This window comes from Desmodus rotundus, chromosome 11 (genome assembly GCF_022682495.2).
Source record: "Desmodus rotundus isolate HL8 chromosome 11, HLdesRot8A.1, whole genome shotgun sequence".
Classification (NCBI taxonomy): domain Eukaryota; kingdom Metazoa; phylum Chordata; class Mammalia; order Chiroptera; family Phyllostomidae; genus Desmodus; species Desmodus rotundus.
This window is the reverse complement of record NC_071397.1, coordinates 94256146-94274875: the sequence shown is the minus strand read 5'-3', so window position 1 is coordinate 94274875 and position 18730 is coordinate 94256146. Positions and strand designations below refer to the sequence as shown.

Below are 18730 nucleotides of genomic sequence, written 5' to 3'. Positions count from 1 at the left end.
CAAACAAGCAACAGCTGGCATCAGAAGCCCCAGACCTGACACTAGCAGCAGCCAGCCTAGATTCGTAGCTTGGCTTCACCTGGGAGTCTCTAAACCCAGCACAATCCACCATCTCAGGTTGCTTTATAACTCATGCAGGGTAACTTGGCCTGTACCACCTGGGAAACCCCGGGGTCAGCGCACCCAGTGGACAGCTACAGACCATGTCAGAGCACTACCATCTTGCCCCTGCACAGCTGATCCTCCACAGAAGGATTGGTCATAGCCAATCCTTGTAGCTGACTGGCCTGGGTAAATCCCCCCCATTGATCTGCCAACAGCAACCAAGGCTCAACTACAAGAAGAGGGTTTACTCAGCCCACGTGAAGGGTTCACCTTGAGTACTCAGCATGGGTAATAGGGGAGGCTGTGCCACTGGACCCTACAGGACACCTACTGCATTAGGCTACTCTACCAAGACATGAAGTCAAAGCAGTTCTACCAAATACATAGAAATAAACACAGTGAGGCTGCCAAAATGAGGAAACAAAGGAACATGGCCCAAATGAAAGAACAGATCAAAACTTCAGAAAAAGAGCTAAACGAAATGGAGATAAGCAATCTATCAGGTGCAGAGTTCAAAACACTGGCTATCCAGATGCTCAAGGAATTTAGTGAGAATCTCAGCAACATAAAAAAGATGCAGTTAGAAACAAAGGATACACTAATTGAAATAAAGAAAAATTTACAGGGAAACAACAATAAAGCGGATGAAGCTGAGAATCACATCAATTATTTGGAACATAAGGAAGCAAAAAACAACCAATCAGAATAAGAAGAAGAAGATAGAATCCAAAAAAAATGAGGATAGTACAAGCAGCCTCTGGGACAACTTCAAGAGGTCCAACATTCACATCGTAGGGGAGCAAGAAAGAGAAGAGAAAGAGCAAGAAATTGGAAATCTGTTTGAAAAAATAAGGAAAAACTTCCCTAATTTGGTGAAGGAAATAGACTTGCAAGTCCAGGAAGCACAGAGAGCCCCAAACAACATGGATGCAGAGGCCCACTCCAAAACACATTGTAATTAAAATGCCAAAAGGTTAAAGATAAAGAGAGAATCTTAAAATTAGCAAGAGAAAAGCAGTTAGTTACCTACAGGGAAGTTCCCCTAAGACTGTCAGCTGATTTCTCAAAAGAAACTTTATAGGCTAGAAGGGAAGAAACTTTACAGGCAAGAAATATTCAAAGTGCTGAAAAGCAGGGATCTACAGCCAAGATTGCTCTACCCAGCAAAAACATCATTTAGAATCGAAGAGCAGATAAAGAACTTCCCAGACAAGAAAAACCTAAGGGATTCATTATCACCAAACCATTATTACATGAAATGTTAAAGGGTCTTAAGAAAAAGAAGATCAAAACTATGAACAATAAAATGGCCAAAAATACATATCTATTAACCATTGAATCTAAAAACAAACTAAGTGAACTAGAAGAACAGAGACAGAATCATGGATTTGGAGAGTGTTTTTTCTACTTTTTTAAAATTTAATCCTCATTCGAGCATATGTTATATTGATTTTAGAGAGAGGGGATGTGGAGGTGGGGGAAAGAGAGAGAGAAAGAGGGGGAGAGAGAGAGAGAGAGAGAGAGAGAGAGAGAAACAGAAACATTGATGTGAGAAACATTGGTTGGTTGCCTCCTGTACTCGGCCTGATCAGGGATTGAACCATCTTTTGGTGTACCCTGACTGGGAATCAAACTGGCGACCCTTTGATTTGTAGGCTGGCGCTCAGTCCACTGAGCCACACCAGCCAGGGCATCATATTCTCTTTAATGTCCTAGTAAATAAGGTATTATTGTGTTTTGCAAAGTTGAGTATGGAAAATAGAAGGAATAAATTATTCCTATAGTGAAGCTCACAACTATAGATATATTTTTTCCTGCTTCAATACAAAAATCCTGCACATTGCTGTTCTCCTGCCTGGGCCAATGAAATGTTTGAGACACATTTTGTGGCCTTTCCTCTGCCTCTGAGGCTGTAACAGAATGAATGAATGAAGAGGCTGCTGCATCCCTGGGTTCTCTTGGGCTGATGACAACATTCGCCACTTGGTGGCAGTGATCAGTTTAGTCCAGGCTGAGAAGTCAATGGCAAACTCCTGTGATCTACCTTCCAAATCTTGGAAATCTAATAATACAAATTTGACTCATGTGGATTACATGTGAACTAATTGACCAAAGTAATGGGCTCTCTTACCAAACTGATACATGTAGTAGAAACAGCTGACATCTGATTAGAAATAATGCTTTGCCAACAAAGACTGAAGTAGCAGATCCCAGATTTTAGGATCTGATTTCGGAACAGTTTTTCCACCTGAAATCAAGATCTATCACTGCCAGTTCTGTTCAACAAAGAGTTCAGCAAATGTTCCCAGGGTTCTTTGTGCAGCTCCTGGGGAGTGGCAGACACGTGTGCTGGAGAGCCCACTCGGAATCCTGGAGGGTGGCGTGAGGAGAGCCACTCGGAGGTGAGGAGGCTGGGGGAAAGGTACTGCAGCTTTGCCGAGGACGAGTTCTGAAGGCAGTGGGAGCTGGCAGGGCTGGAAGAAGGGCACAGGTTTGAGAGATATTAGAAGTAAGGTCAACGTGATAAACAGCAGTGATTTACCCGTGAGGGTAGAGAGCGATCTGGGAAATCTAATGTCTCCCCTGCTTGGCTCTCCTAGCTGGTGTCACTGACTGAACTAGGGATCTGGAGGACATTTTCATAGCTCCCGTTCTGGATGAGGTCCAGCTACAGACGGAATGTACAAGCAGGTGTGTGTTACAAACTATTAGAATTCGGTGAGGGGGAAAAGGTCTACGCCAGTAGATTGTTGGCTGGCTGAATAATGGCCCCCCAGAGCTGACCATGGTCTAATCCCTTGAACCTGTGAATATGTTATTTTACATGGCAAAGAGACTTGGTGGAGGTGATTAAGTTAAGGGTTTTGAAGTGGGGAGTTTATTTTGGATTATCCCTGTGGCCCCAATGCAATCACAAGGGTTCTTATAAGAGGGAGGGAGGTCAGAGTCCAGAAATCTCCAAAATGTCCCTGAGGGGGCAGTACCAGCTCAGTGAGGACCCCTGAGCGGGTAGGTCATCAGCTTGCTGATCTTGTGAACCTCTCATGGTATAGGTTGTCATCCCTCATCCCATCTTTCCTTTCAGTACTTCACCTGTGCTTCAAGGACCAGAGCATATGCTGTCCCCTCTGTGAAGCTGGCCCAGGTAGGTCCAATCAGATTCTTTTCTTCCAACCTTGACCTCTCATAGACCTTCTTCTGGGCATCAGTCTCATGCTGCCTCCTCTTCTCTTTGCTCCTTGGGTCTCTGAGCCTCTCATCCGAGAGATGCAGCCCTCAGGTTCTCGAACAGTGTCTTGCCCATCACCACTCAAGAAATATATTCCATAAATACGTTGAAGAGTAAATAAGGGTTTACATAGTAAATAAGGGTAATCAATACGAAAACCCCCAGGTAAGGGTTTTCATGTTGATTAGTAGAAAAGTTGGAAAATGTTTCAGGCAAAACTAGAGATGATGTTACAAGTGTTGGAGACAATATATATTTTTCAAAAAAAATCTTGAGTATTGATGTATTTTCATGTGTAACATTACAATTTTTATTTCATGATTTCCCATGGCTGAGGCTCAGGAAGCTATGTGAGCTATTTGTAACCTTGTTTTACCAGCATGGTCCCAAGTCAGTAGCACAGATGTGTGTTTCATGATAGAGTGTGAATGTCAAGTCCATCTCCTGCTTTGGGGAAAGGGTTGGTTCTCTCTGAACTGAAAGGATCTGACAAATTCATCTGAGTTAAGGTTAGTGAAGCTTAAAGTTTATCTCTCCCAGAAGAAATAACAACACAAGAGAATGAAACACCTTAAGAAAAAAGGAAAAACAGCTGTAGTAATGGCATTTCAGCTATCAGAAGAGGAGTGACAGATGTTTTATGGGTGCTTTGGGAGTGACTGCTGGCACACCCCAAACCAGAGCTTTCATCCAAAAGATGAATTATGTTCCTGGATCTTAGAGTATAAAATGATAGCCCTCACAGTAAAGTACGTGTAAGTATCAGTTAGTCAAATGGCCATTTACTGTACTAGTTCAACAGGGTACAGATTTCAAAACTGACTTCTCCCTGCTTTCAAAGAGCTGACAGTCCCGTTAGGAGCCAAACTTACAAACAAGGCAGCTGCATAAACGGCAGGGCCCAGTTAGAAGTGAAAACATGAGACTCCCTCACAGTTTGCTAAGAATTTCAAAGAGTTAACCAGAGTGTGAAACCAAGTATGGGCCCTTCTAAGGACAGGGATTTGAGAGGCACTGAGGTGTGTGCTTATGAACATCATTATAGAACAATGTGGTAATGCTTGTATAGAGGTATGTACAGAATACTGAGCGAGCAGAGGAGAGGACAGCTTAGTCTGAGCGACGGAGAAGTGTGCTTCTCTGAGGAAGTGATTCCTGGGCTACACCTTGAAGGCCGGACAGCCCGGGAGCTGGGGGATCCAGGCACAGGGAGCTAAGGGAAAGCAGGTCTCCTGCGGCCACCCTCTCCACTCCAACCTGCCACATCTTGCCAATTAGCTCTTCTGTTTTTTGTTTATTAACGTTTTTTAAAGAGAGATGAAGAGGGAAAGAGAGAGAGAAACATCAACTTGTTGTTTCACTTAATGATGCATTCATTGGTCGATTCTTGTATGTGCCCTGACTGGGGATCGAACTTGCAACGTTGGCATGTTTGGACGACGCTGCAAACAACTGAGCCGCTCTGCCAGAGCAGCTCCTCTGCTTTTAATCCTTGTGATTTCCGTGCGCTGTGTTCGCCCTCTTCTTTCTTTGTCAATTTCAGACAGTCTATTGACCTCAGGGAACAGGAGCCAAGGGTGTGGCTCTTGAGAACTCCCTCATCTCCGTGCTCCTCCCATAACAATGAAATCTTTCAGTTTAGTGTTTACATCGGTTACTTGGGTGACCTTGTAAACCACACGCTTACACTTGGTTTCTTGCCAATGTAGTATCTCCTGACTCCTCCCCTTAAACCTCTCTTTTCCTCTCCTGCCACTCCCCAGATTCTCCAGTGGAACTTTCTGGACAGTTTCAATTTCTTTAGAGCAGAATCCTCCATGATGTTGCTGGAGGTGGGGGTGGGCTGTCCCAGGACCATGCATGCTGGCTGTGAAAAGGCTGGGCCAGTGTCCTTCCCCTAAGCCCATGGTGTGCCTGTCTGCTCTCCTTCAGCTTTCCTCCTCCTCTGTCATCCCATCTTCCACAAACCTGTCGAGACCTCTCGAGCTCTAATTTTCTCCCTCCAGCTTTACTTTTGCTACTGTGGGTTTATGTAGTTGTTATACTTTTCCTATCATTTAAATGGAGTCTTGGGAGGGAGGGAAAAGGGCAAAAAAAGATTCTGTGATCGACCTGTCTTGAACTGAAAGTCCAGCCACCTTGAGGATTATTCCCGTTTTATAAATGAGGTGCTTGTGGGCTCGGAGAATTTAAGGGGCTCCATTCCTGGCCCCATCGTAAATTACACAGCCTTTGAGTATGTCTTCGATGATGGCGTCTAAAAGCCAGATGAGAAACAAGCCCCTGCTGTAAATGTCACTGCATATTTTTGATTCCATCTGGTACTTTTGGATGCTTCTAAGGCAGAGGATAACTCAATGCAGGGACAAGACACGGCAGCACTTCCCAGAAACAAAAATTTATGCAAACAAGAAGACACTGAGGGAACTTTCACTTTATTCCCGGTCAAAACGTGCAGCATCTTCTTTTAACCCTCTCGCTCCTCCACAGATGTAATTTATTGCAATAATTCTTACTTTCTCGTAAAATGAATACAAAGAAAATAAGAGGAAGTCTGAGACCAGAGGCTGAAGTTTTTAAACTCTCATCTATTCTCCAAGGGAAAGCTTTTAGCCAGTAGTAACTTTGTTATACATGCTCCCTTTCTCTGCTCTCCCCACAGCCTTAGTTATTTTTAGCGCAGCTTGTTACTGACATTTGGATTGGAGGTATGGGGGAGTACTGGGATGTAGGCTGTGTTTAATCAGTAAATTTAACAACTTCTGCAAAAGCAGAAACACAAGACATGTCCCACAGAGGATTTTCACTCTTGTTGAAAATGTTGCCCTTAAATCTATTGCCAGTTAAGCTGCCAATCAAGTGATGCTGGTTTCTGTCCGTTGTTATCAGCACATCTTTAAACTAGGAAGATCTAAAGTCAACTGAATTATTTCCTTCTCTACCCAGAGCGACTCTTTCTTCTCCCCCCCATCCTTCTCCCCCCCATTGTTGGAGATGAAGAAACAGACCTTCAATTTGCCCTGGTCTAAGAGGTTGGTGCTTACAAAGAAGTGATATGCTTTGGTACAGTGTGGGCCGGTGGGGGCTACAGGCCAGGAAGCACTGCCTAGTCATTCTTAGGAAGGAGCGGATTCATGGAGCATTAAGCGTAGAAAAGCCAGCGTCAGAGTTCTGAGTGTAAGGGGAGGAAAGTCCAACTCTGGACTTGTTTTGAGACTTTCTCATGCTTTTGGCTAGGTGAAAAGTTGTTCTTTTTATTGAAATGGCTTCAGACACCTTCCAGGTCGTGGGCTGGTTTTATGGTGCCCTTTCAGCTTTTGCTTGCATACCCATTTGTCTGTTTCTTGGAAATGGAATGAGGAGGGTCATGAGGTTATCAGGGCTGAGCAGGGGGATCTTGGTCATGACCAGTGGGGGCTGCAGGCTGGAATGACGCCTGGATAAACGTATCAGATTTTCTTTTAGGGCTTTGACTAAATTGATGATTTTCTCCTTAGATGAGTCTTCCCTTTTGTTACTATTGGCCTGGACAGGGGCAATTTGGGTTTGGATAAAATTTTCTAAACTGGATTTAAATCTGCAAGACAACCCCCATGGTCACCATCCACCTCCTGGAATGCAGACTTCCTATAAGCTCTTCCTCTGGAGTGCAGACTGGACCAAGTGACTTGCTTCTACAAAAGAGAATGTGGCCAAAGCGTTATGATAGCACTTCTGAGAACAGGTTACAGAAGACAGGGAATTCTGTCCTGCTCACACTCTCTCTGATGGAGGTCAGTGAGATGCACGAGGGAGAGCTAAGCTGTCAGGTCTTGGAGCAGCTGATTCAAGTGCCAAGCCACAAATGAAAGAGTTAAGCCTCTGATCACTTACTGTGAGAACGTAAGCAAGAGTCCACAGCCGGAGGAAGTGCCCACTCCCCCTGTTCCATATCCCCGGGGAACGGTGCATGTGGGGAGGGTCAGGCAGATCAGCAGCCATGTGGGGTTGTCGCATTGTTGAGGAAGTCCCCACTCAAAGGCTCTGGCAGCTTTAGGGACACTGAGGTATGTGTAGATGTGGGAACAGGGCTAGACGTAGAAAAGTACTGACTGAGTGGTGGGGAGAAGTGTCTTTGAGATTTCCCCTCTTCCCTTCATAAGGGGACCTCAGCAGAGATGCCTGAAGAGGACATTGGCCCAAGGTCTCAGATGAAGACACCTAGGAATGAAGGCATCGGGGCTGGGAATGTAAATATACAAAAGAGCATGGCTGACCAGAGGACCCTGACCTTGACTGCAACTCCTCTCGGAGACTGTGGGGTGCTAGTTGTCCCCGAGTTTGGCGTGAGGAGGGCAGCTTTCCCCGTGAGGCCTGCCGGGAAAAGCCTCTGTGATGACCTATGGGCAGGCCTGAAAGACCACGCAGGATTTTAACCAGGCGCCGGACCCCTCAATCTCCTCTTTCACTGTGGCTTTTTCATCCCGATGAAGCCAGCTGTCATACTGTGAGCTGCCCTAAGGAGAAACCTTGGGTGAGAAACGGAGGTGGCTTCTGGTCCACAGCTAGCTTTGAACAGAGGCCCTCAGCCCCATGGCCCCTAAGCAACCCAATCCTTCCAACTACTGTGTGAGAGCTCGGAAGAGTTTCCTTTTCCAGCTGAGCTCTGTAATCGCTGACCCCTGGGCTGTGACCTTGTGTGAGGTCCTTAGCCAGAGAAGCCAGCTCAGCTGGGTCTGGATTCCTGACACAGAGTCTATGGTAACAGGTAACAGGTGTTCGTTGGTTTAGGCCTTTAAGGGTCGGGGTAATCTGTTCTGCAGCTGTCGGTAGCTAATACACATGCTCACGATGTAGGGACCACATTTTGGAAAATGGCTTTGGGCCCGAGACTGTTTCTAATGACATGTTACCTTTTCTTTGAAAGGTGAGTGTAAGTATAGTAAGATTGTATTCTTTTCCCAAGAAGGTACGGAGAAACAAGAGGCTGGTGGTGTTGAAAAGGAGAGGTAGAAGGGAAAGAAATCATTGCTGATGAGTTCAAATATCTCTAACCTTCAGTCTGCCATTTTTTCATCCTCATGTGTGGTGGGAAAGAAAAGTTTTGAAGTCAGAGAATCTATCATATGTGCTGCAAAGGAATGGCAGGCAGGCCAAGACCTATTTTTATCCTACAATACTTTTTGGAAATTTATATGTACTCTCTATTTAGTAGAGTATTAGGAAATATGAGAAGAGAAAGAAGGGGAGTTCGAATGAAGATTGAGCCTAAAAGATGTTGATAATAAAAAGATGGCATCTCAGTGAAATATCCCAAGAACAGCTCTGCAAATGATCTCACCCTCCGTGCCTGGGAATAAGCATCTTTGCCTGGAAAACAGGAAAGCAACACCCTGTGATGCTCCATATGCGCGCCCTGGAAATGAACGCGCTGGGTCAAGTTCAGCGATCAGTGCAGCCAGACAGGTGGGACGTGCCTGCTTTGCATGGATGATATCCTGGATTTGGAATCAAGGACAGGTTCAGTAATAGTAACAAGGAAGAACAATAAAATTGGGGAAGTAGAGATGACACTTCCCCTTCTTTCGAAAGAGCTTTACTCTCTGGTCAGCTTCTAATGGTAGCCCTGCGTTCACTGAGGCTCCAGAGCAGTGGCTGCCCGGAGTGGAGCCCTTACCCTTTGCCTCAGAGTATTATGAGTTTGCTGAAACTCAGGGAGAAAGAGCCAGCTCTTGGATTTACTGTCTTCTTATTGCCTGTAAGTAAAATCCCTTCTTGGTGGATCTGTTAAGTCAGTGCTTGGCATTGCGAGATGATAAGGTAATTGACAGCTTCGTGCTCTCTAGAGCAGTGAGTTGTAAAACGGGACTCTTGGGACATGGTATTTGTGCAGCTCTTTACAAACCTCCTGCTGTGAAGTCCAGGGCTAGAGGCACTCTTCAAATCTTCTGGAGATTTGGAGGAGTTGTGCGCTCACTCTGCTTTGCTCTGTTTCTTCAATGGATGTTGTATTAAGGGGTGCTTAGACTGCAGATCATGGGTTTGGTTTAGAAAAGAACAATTCTGCGTTTGTTTGGGTCCCGAGGAGTTCATTTGAGGAAACCCTCTGTGGCTGCCCCCTTTTGAGAAAGTGTCTTCTTTGTGGAGAATCCCCCCTTTGTGCGAAGGCAGCTGGAGGGGATTTTACTCTAATGAAAGTCACAGGCATGACAAAATATCTCTGTATGAAAATGAGAACTTGAGTGATGTTGTTTCACAGGTTTTTTTTCCCCCCTAGGGCACCTGGAGCCTTTGGGGTTTTTGCTGGTGTGTATGTGAAAAAAAAAAATTGAAGTGTGGGAGTCAGAGTTATAACCCATGCAGGCATGCGTCCTGGACTACCGTAGTGGACTTTGTTAGCGTTTCAGCGCGTGCATTCATTCCTAATGCTGTCCTAGGCATTGTACAGACCCGCAGAGAGTCTGATTCCTCTGCAGCTATTGATTTTACATGGAAAGCAAGCCGAAAGAACACTGGTCCCCCCGCTCACATCATGAAGTGAGGAGGAAAAGGCCTTCAGTTCATGTGTTTGCTGGTGTGCTCATTCTTTAATGTATTTTTAAATGTCCTTTGTTTTCTCTCTGTATATATCCGTGTCTTTTCTGGAGAGCATTCACGTTTGAACGATCGCTTGCATTAAGCAAATACGCATCATCTGAGTATGGAAACAGGAAGCTCTTTCCTGTGGTAGCTTGCTGTGGCAATGAGCGATAAGAAATTACTTCATGACTATTGCCTGAGACTTTCCTTTTGACTCGGGTGTCCTTCTTGAGCCGCTCACTTCTGCTTTCCATGCAGTGTGGAGGCTAGGCCGTACGAGCTGGCCGCCCGAGCACAGGTTGACAGCTTGCAAGCAGATTAATATGGCAAGGGGTGTGTGAGAGCAAATTCTAAAAAATAAGTTTTTTGGTGTTGAAAAAAATCCTGCAAGGGGGGGAATTACTGTCCTCTGGGCACTCATAACAGCGCCTGCCACAGAGTATGTTCCTATTGATATTTGTTGAATGAAAGAATGAATGAATGAGTGGTTGGGATTGTTCATGAAATGAGAGTGGTGGGGTAGCCTTTGCTTCATCTCTGGTGCCCAGGCCCATAAGGTAATGCAGGTTGGAAAAGGTCAGAGTGAAGCAGGGGAGGAGGAGAATGGGAAAGTGGGGATGGGAAGAGATGAAAAGAGGTGAGGAGGATGTGGTGGTGAAGGTGGCGATGGAGGTTGCGGTGCAAGTGGTGATCAGTGGTGGTGATGGAGGTGGTGGTAGGGTAGAGTTGGAGCTGGTGATTGAGGTGATGGGGTGGTGGTGGTGGTGCAGACGGCGGTGGAGGTGGTGAGGGTAGAAATGGTGACGGTGGTGGGTGAAGTAGTGGGGAAGTAGAGGTGATGATGGGGAGGGCAGTGAATTATAGTCAAGAGAAAACATCGCTTTGGGGTGAGACACATTCATTCAAAATCTGCATTGACCACTTACTAGTGCTATGACCTCTGAACCTGTAAAGGGGTGGTTATAATAAACTGACCTTTTGTGTTGCAGAGTGGGGATTGGAAATACTAGAAATATGATTGCCTAGTGCCTGCCGCTGCCTGGGTCTCCGTGAAATGGCAGTTATCAATATAGTTTCTTCAATTTCCAAATCTACAGCCGTGCTAAGAACGTAACCGCCAATTTATCTTGTCTTTTTTGTACTTTTTCATATTTTCTAAATTTCCTAAAATGAGCATGATTTTTGAAAAATAATTATTTATTAAAAATAAGTAAAAGCCTAGTTATCAGTGTGGTTAAGCCAATGGTGGTATATTTATATAAAGGAACACCATCAATAAAATGATGTTTATGGAAATATGATTAGTATTAATGCTAAGTGAAAGAAGCAGAAACACAACATTTTCAACTATGTGAAAACACTAGAAAAGCAAGATTGAGGTAACATGTTAAAAGGTGAATATATCATCAGTAGGTTTATAGCTGGTAGTTATATTGGTCTTTGTACTTTTCTATTTTTTTCCCAATGTTTTAAATTAATGGAACCTATCTGGACTACCTTAATCATCTGATAACAAAATAAATGTTGAATTAAAATAATTGAACAAAAATGTAACTACCTTTTAATTTTTCACCAAAAATATGGCAAAAGTTGCTTTTTAGTTATAGTGTGCTAAAGTTTGTGGTTCATTGCAATGTAACAGATGACACTTATGACTCATGGTATTTAATTGTTGTGGGGGACCCCCTTTGAAATTAAGACTGCCACAAAATCCTGCAATAGCTCTAAAGTAAGGAGAAGCAAACAAGGTCCCATCTGGGGCCGTCTAATTAGTTCCTGGAATCACATGAAAATGGGTTACAGTCTCTGGATGATCTATTACTACTTCTAAACCTGTATTGGATGACTTTCTAGGAAGTTCAATAGTCAATTCAATAGTTAAGACTTCTAAATGAAATTTAGATTTGCCAGTGTAAGGGTAATTATTTGTTTATTAGGGAATGTTGACTTATCGGCTTGGTATCCACGGGGAGAGAGCAGAAAAACTTTTTCTGGAGTGGAGAAACAACTGCTGTGAGGGACTTGGACACCCTGCTTCCCAGGGCAGCCTGTCACGATGACAGGGTTCCGTATGACTTAGCTGAAATCGAATATTTTGGCTTGTAGGTATTAAAATGAATTTGTCTCAGATATGATCAACTGAGAGATACTTGGCAGACAAAGAGGCAAAAAGACGAACAGATGTAAGCAAAAGACAGGGCTCCCAAAGAGACACAGATGTTAAAATAGAAGTAGTCAAAACTGGAAAGTTAGCCAGTTTAAACTTGCCCCAAATTACTAGAGTGTATCGCAGGTGGAAATCACAAGGCCCGGGGGCCAAATCTGGGCCTCTAGCTTGTTTTTCTCTGGCCCGGCACCTTGTTTCTACCCGGCGACAGCGTGGAGCTCCTTACCCCTAGTTAAGGAGTAGTGACATTTACACAGTCCTAAATTACATTCGGCCCTTTGAAGGCAACTGCGAGGCTGATGTGACCCCCGATGAAAAAGAGTTTGACACCCCTGGTAGATGAACACTTTCAAAAAAGTGTTTGTCTAACACTTTAAAAAAAATAATTGACCAGATCTTCAGTGAAAATTAGTTCAGATGGAAATGAAAGAATTAATTAAACAGAACAAACCTTATGCCCAGTGGTAAAAACCAAATAATCCAGTGTGGAATATGAATTAATCTAAAATCGCAGCATAGTAGACTTTTGAATAGATGGTCCATAGCATTTTCTGCTATGAAAATGCTATGGACCATCACAAAAACCAGTGATGTTACAGAACACTTGCTACGTTCCTTCCAGGCATTACAACTTAGTTTTATCGGAACAATTCTCAAAACTATCACTTCTCAAAACAATGCTGGGAATGGCAATATTGTTATTTCCATGAAGCTAAAGCTAAGGGAGGTCAAGTATCCTGTCTGAGACCACCCTGCGCGGCAGAGGCAGACACGGGACCCAACCTAGCTCTTCGTGTGTCTCCGAGCCTGTGGCCTTAGCTGCCATCCTCCAGGACACTGTGTTGTTTTCTTTTATTTACATTTTTTTAAACGTAAAATAGCGATTTGAGGCCAAGAATTAGGAGACAAAGGGTGAGTATGAATAGATACACTTTCTACTTGGAGATGTTAAGTGAAATTCCTTTCCGTTTCCTTATTGAGGAGGTAGTGAGAAGGAACTTTTCCTTATTTTCAGGGAACTCGCTGTGCCCTAACATGATTGCACGTAAGTGGTTGTCTGTGTAGCCCAGTTCTTAGGCGGCGCAGTGGTAGAATGTAGGGGGTGCTTTTGAACCAGCAGGAACAAAGGGGACTGGAGGGACAGTGGTGGTCATGCCCATCAGAACCATCCTGGACAGTCTACAACCCAGTGAAGACTCATCACAGTTGTAGGACCCCTCCTGTACCCTTTGCATAACAACACCGTGTTAAGTTTGAGAACATCCAGTTCCTACTGGATGAGTGTTCACACCGAGTGTCCATGGCCCCACCCTGGTGATCTTTGTAACAGGTGCTGGTTATTAGTGGGAGCAGAAGAGATCTAGGTGAGCAGACCTGAGTGACCTGCCCCTAGCACGCAACTGCTATGTGCTACCCAGAAAAGCGTTTCCCTTCTCCACACTTAACTTTTCTCATCTGTGAAAGCTGAGACTAAAATTGCCTAACCAGCATGGTTTGTTGTATGGACCAACTAGATGAAGTGGAAATGCTTTGAAGAAATTTAAAACAATACAAACCAAGGGGGCCTTCTGTCTTTGCACATATCCCATTTTCTTACCAGGCAGAGACTCAATTGGCATGTGAAAACTTTACTGGCAGAAGAGGATTAGATTCAAGGTATTAGGGGTGTTATGGGCTGACTTGTCTCCCATCATCCCCCATGGTGAAGCCCTGACCTCCAAGACTTCGGAATGTGACCTTACTTAAAAATAGAGTACTTGTGGATATAGCTGGTTAAGACGAGGCCATCATGGAGTGCGCCTCTCATCCAGTGACTGATGATGGCCTTAGAGGAAATCAGCCCTGTGCAGACAGAATCAGAGTGGGAGAATGCCACATGATGATGAAGATGGAGATTTGCAATTAGGCTGCTGGAGGCCCACAAACACCAAGCAACTGCCAACAACCACCAGAAGCCCTGGGAAAGGAAGGGAAGGATTCTCTCCTCCAGGTTTCAGAGGGAGCAGGGCCCACCTGCTGGCACCTTGATTTCATTCCTTTCATCTGCAGAACTGTGAGAGGATAAATTTCTGTGGTTTTAAGCCACTAAGTTGGTGGTGTTTTTTTACTGCAGCCCTAGGGAACTAATACAGGGGCTCAAAAATAAAAGTCATTTTAAAGTGCTAGTGATAGACTCATCTGTTATACTGCTGGCAAGCACTTAATCGGGACCAAATCCAACGTGACTCATTTGTCTGACTTTAACCTGTGGCATCGGGCCTCCAACAGCAGTCACTTCATCACTGAATGGGAATGACTAATGACACTAAACAATGAAACACAGTTACAAAATGAAAATCAGGCTATTGTGAAATTTATAAAAGGGCATCTTTTCATAAATCGAGCGTAGCTAGGGATTCCAGATTATTATACCAATGTGGTCATTGGCTAGATATGGAACATTTAGTGTCTTTGGGGAGGACATTTACTTCCTTAAATTGTGTATTGGAGGAAAAGTTCAAATATTCTGAACTGGAAAATGATGCAGTGTGATGGCATTTAGGTTCACATAGAAAACCTAACACTCCAATCAAAGCATATAGCAAATGGAAACATCCTAGATAGGGGAAACTTGGGTTATTTTAGTAGTTTTATTCATAATTATTGATTCCTTTGATGCATAAAGTTAATCTGGTACCTGCACAGCTATTTTAACGACAGCATAAACAACCAGAATTTTAAGCATATTCTTAGGTTTCCCTGAAACATGAGAATCTCTTAAACTCTCCTTTCGGTAGAGTTTAAATTACTTTAATTCCTATTACCATAATTACCCGTAGCAAAACAACATTCTTTTATCAGGAAAACATCGTTGTAGCAAAGGCAGTTCATTTAATCTGTTCAGAACTAAAAACATCTTTTTTGCTCCCCCTCTAACTTTAGTTTTCTTTAGACTTGTTATTAATTTTATATGATCTCTTTAAACATCACAATGGAAATTTGGGACTGGATAGATTCTTTCAAATTGGAACAGAGTAGAATTTCTTTTTTCCCTGACTATCATGAAGGAAAATGCTTTCTTAGGAGTCTTGCTCATGGCTCCCTAATGCCAGAACGGATAGAACATTTAACCATTTATAGGCAAATCTGCATGTTGATACCAAACCTTGGTCTAAAATACAGACCTCTCAGAAAGGAAAGAGAGGAAGCTGACTTGGATTGTGGGCAGGAGCTTCAATGTAACAGCATTCACTCCTATAGAATATAACTCGGCGGCAGGTGTCAGACGCACCCAGAAGACATTGGGCTGTACTTCCACGGTCATGGTTTAAGGAAGAACCCTTTAATTCTTTTCAAAACTGCAAATGGCTGTGGACATATAAATCATACTCTTTAGGCTTTTAGTTTATGATTATTCTATGTTTGGATATTATTTTATGTTTGGATATCTTGGTGTACAGTTCAAAATGGGGAAAGTTTGCAATAGTTTTTATGGTCTGATGACCCCATGGAGTGTATTACTTTCTCAAACATGTTGGAAGATTTGGCTATTTTTGTAAATTAATGGGTTGCAGCAGGAATGTTTTATTCATTCACTTAAAGTGCAGGTCAGTTATAACAGCCTTGCTCTTTCCATCTATTAGAAGCCTGAAGCAAAATATGCTAAATGTCCTATTTTCTGGTTCCTTGTTAGGCCATACATCCCTACCTCTCTTACCATCCTAACAGAAAAAGCAAAGAGTTGTTCTTAGTTGGGAGTGTGAATGTTAATCACGTAATATGACAAATCCCCATTCCTGAGTACTTAACATTCAACAAATGCCTGTTGAAAACCAAATATTTTCCGTGTATTTCATTGCAAGAAAACAGACAAGATCATCCTTTAAGGTCCCTTATAATCATGTGAATTATAATAAAAACACCCTTTCTTGGTTAGATTCAGTTGCAACCATTCTCTCAAAGAGAAGGATCTGAACTAGAAATCTTTGTCAAACTTGGCCAAGGTTTTCCAGCTAAAGCTGGATTTCACCCTAGAACACAACACAAGCTGTGAAGATTTCTGCACTTGGATTTTCAGCTTGACTAATCAACTGGGGCCACTTTTGCATAGATAACAGGGACTTAAGAGGGAATTCTCGAGCAAGGTTTGAGCGAGGCGCTAGAGTACTATTAGTTTTATTTTGTGAACACTCACAAACATTCCAGAGTTATGTACGACTCAGTTGCCTTGATGGGAATGCCAGCTATTCTGAGCCGAGACACCAGGACAAGAAGACAGACACCAGAGCATTCGTCAAAGCAGGGTAAGTGAGCAGAGCATATGGCTCAGCAAATCCCTCCAAAGTGACTTTGCTTTCAAGTTTTGGTGTTCCCGGTAGTCGCAGCATCCTAGACATGGGGTATAGTCATTTCCACTTTGGATTAAATACTTGCTCCTATGTGCTTTGCATTCATTGGGAGCAAATTAGCAAGGGATTCCCCCCTCCATCCTGGACTACATTTAGGCATTGAACACTGCTGTCTACACCCTACAGGCTCATGTTTTTTACCATGTGGACGTGAGTCTTATGTCACTGGAGGGAGACCCCTGGCCAGTGAGGAATCCTCAACAATGCTTGGAACTTTCTGCACCAGCCTTCAAGTGAAGGCAGAAAACAGGGTTCAAAGGCTCCTTGTTTCTCAACAGGCTGCATGGGGAAGTTTCACATATTGGCATTTCAGTGTCTGTATCTTAGGAATGGGCAAATAGGAAGCTGTTTTCTTAAAAGTGTTTTTCTAGACTTTTTGTTTTGTTTGTTTTGTTCTATTCTTTGAGAAGGACACCTCCTTCTAGCTCCTGTTCATGTGGAACCAATGAGCTATGACTACTTTACAATCTACAAGTGTGTGTGTGCATGTTTTTATATCAATACAAAGACTTTGTGCTGTCTGGGGGGCAGACAGCGTTATCCCCATGGAAGAAACTGAGGCTCAGAACGGTTAAGTGTCATGTCCAAGGCCATACTGCTGGGGGATGGCTAAGCTGAGGCTTGACTCTAGTTTACTCTCTCTTACAGAAGGTTTCCCCCCTTTGGAGTACTCTATTTCCTGATCTTTACTAGTAAATTGTCTCTACTGATTGATCATCTAGCTAAAGTTTGAATTCAAGTCTAATTGTCTGCTCCTCAGTGTCTCCCAGCTTGGTTCATCCCACCAGGCATGTGTTCTTAGTCTTGCAATTGAGTGTTGGGAGGCCCCTGCTCACCTGTCTTGGATGTCTGATGCTAGAGCTTACTCCATAGAATCAGACACCAAACCTATTTTAGCAGGGAGGGACTTCAGACTCTGTCTACTCTGACCATGCCGCTGTATGGGTGGGGAACTGAGATCCAAAGAGGTTTTGCGATTTTCCAAATGTGTACAGCTTGTTGGAGGTAACGCTCAGTTCACTGTCTAGATTGTCTGACTTCCAGACTCTTTCCACTGTTAAATCTGGGTTAAAATGAACATATTCGCAGGAGGGAAAAGTCTTTCAGTTGTTATGAGCTACTAACACCAGTGTGTGCATTAGCCAATCAAATCTTTCCAACAGAGCTATTTTGGATTGCCAAACCATCTGGCCTGCTTGTCCCACAAATCGATCTGATAAGTACCTAATCTAGATCCTTGAACTGTTAACTGCCCAACAACAAAGACTGTATCTTTTTGAAGATTCTTTCAGTTTTTCTCATGTAAAAGTATTTCTGTAAAAGGAGGTATTGTTCCTCGTGCATGAGGATGGTAAGGATTTACTGTATTTCATCCTTCCTCTCTCCTAATTCATACTCTTTTCTGTCAAGGCTTTGCATGGCAACATGCTGGGCTTGAGAGGGTCCTCTGTCACCGAGGAAAACCCCCGTAATGAATTGGGTTATTTGAGGATCCAACCCAATGACACTTTGAAGATCATTAGGAAATGAAGCTGATCTAGTTTTGGGGGCCTGTACTTCTACAAGGCAGCAGTTAATGCTTTTCCATTAGATCATATTGATTTCAAGTCTCCCTAACCACAATCCCCTCCAGGGTCACCAAAAGGCCTGCTTCAAGATCAGCTGAGCATTGAAATATTGTAAGGCTTTTGGGGGACCTCCTGGTCACACATACTTTTACTGACAACTTTTTCTGGCCTTATAATTCACCTCTTTTATAACAGAGCCACTACCCAGCCTCCCTTTCTCTCTTGAGGCTCCCTCATTAAACGACAACTTCTCTTAGCTCAGAGGGTATTTGTACTGACTTTCTGCCTGGTGGTTTCTCTAGTGATTTGAAAGTCTCTACGGATGGGGATGGGGAGGATACTCCTAACTGGCATAGAAGACGTGGGAGTTCAAGCAGAACCTCCACACGATGCTTGACTCTGCAGTTCCATTTACCGAAGGAGGGAATCTCCTCCAAGTTTTTCAAGATATTTTAATTAAAAAGTTCTTAACACATGCATAGAAACAACCAGTGTTAGCTTCTTGGTGTATTAAGTTTAGGCTCTCAGATAAATGTTTGTCATTCATGGGCTTTGCCCAGAAGGTAAATTAGCCTCAAAAAAAATCAATAGGTCAGCTGTGTCACAGGGTATGAAGTATGAAAACATCATGGTCCTTCATTTTTCAGTTGCATGTGACCTACATACGAATTAATGAAATTGTAGCAGGGCTTCTTGGTAGAAACTGCATCTTTTA

At 43.5% G+C, this 18730-nt stretch overlaps 1 protein-coding gene across 11 annotated transcripts in view; it reads left to right on the top strand.

The window, feature by feature from the left end:
• The first annotated feature begins 2241 nt into the window (after positions 1-2241).
• The window catches only part of IPCEF1 (interaction protein for cytohesin exchange factors 1), a 152009-nt gene continuing 135520 nt past the window's right edge, over positions 2242-18730 (top strand). For 2 of the 11 annotated variants that reach the window (XM_071219640.1, XM_053913619.1), the window contains exons 1-2: positions 2244-2507; positions 3191-3250. Coding sequence is in view for 4 of the 11 variants with exons in the window: in XM_045188916.3 (XP_045044851.2) it covers positions 2763-2796; positions 3191-3250 (94 nt within the window). In the remaining 7 variants the exon portion in view is untranslated. Of the gene's footprint in view, positions 2508-2605; positions 2797-3190; positions 3251-9039; positions 9072-16299; positions 16343-18730 lie in introns of those variants that run through there. The other 9 variants (XM_045188918.3, XM_045188919.3, XM_045188921.3 and 6 more) reach the window with 7 other exon arrangements.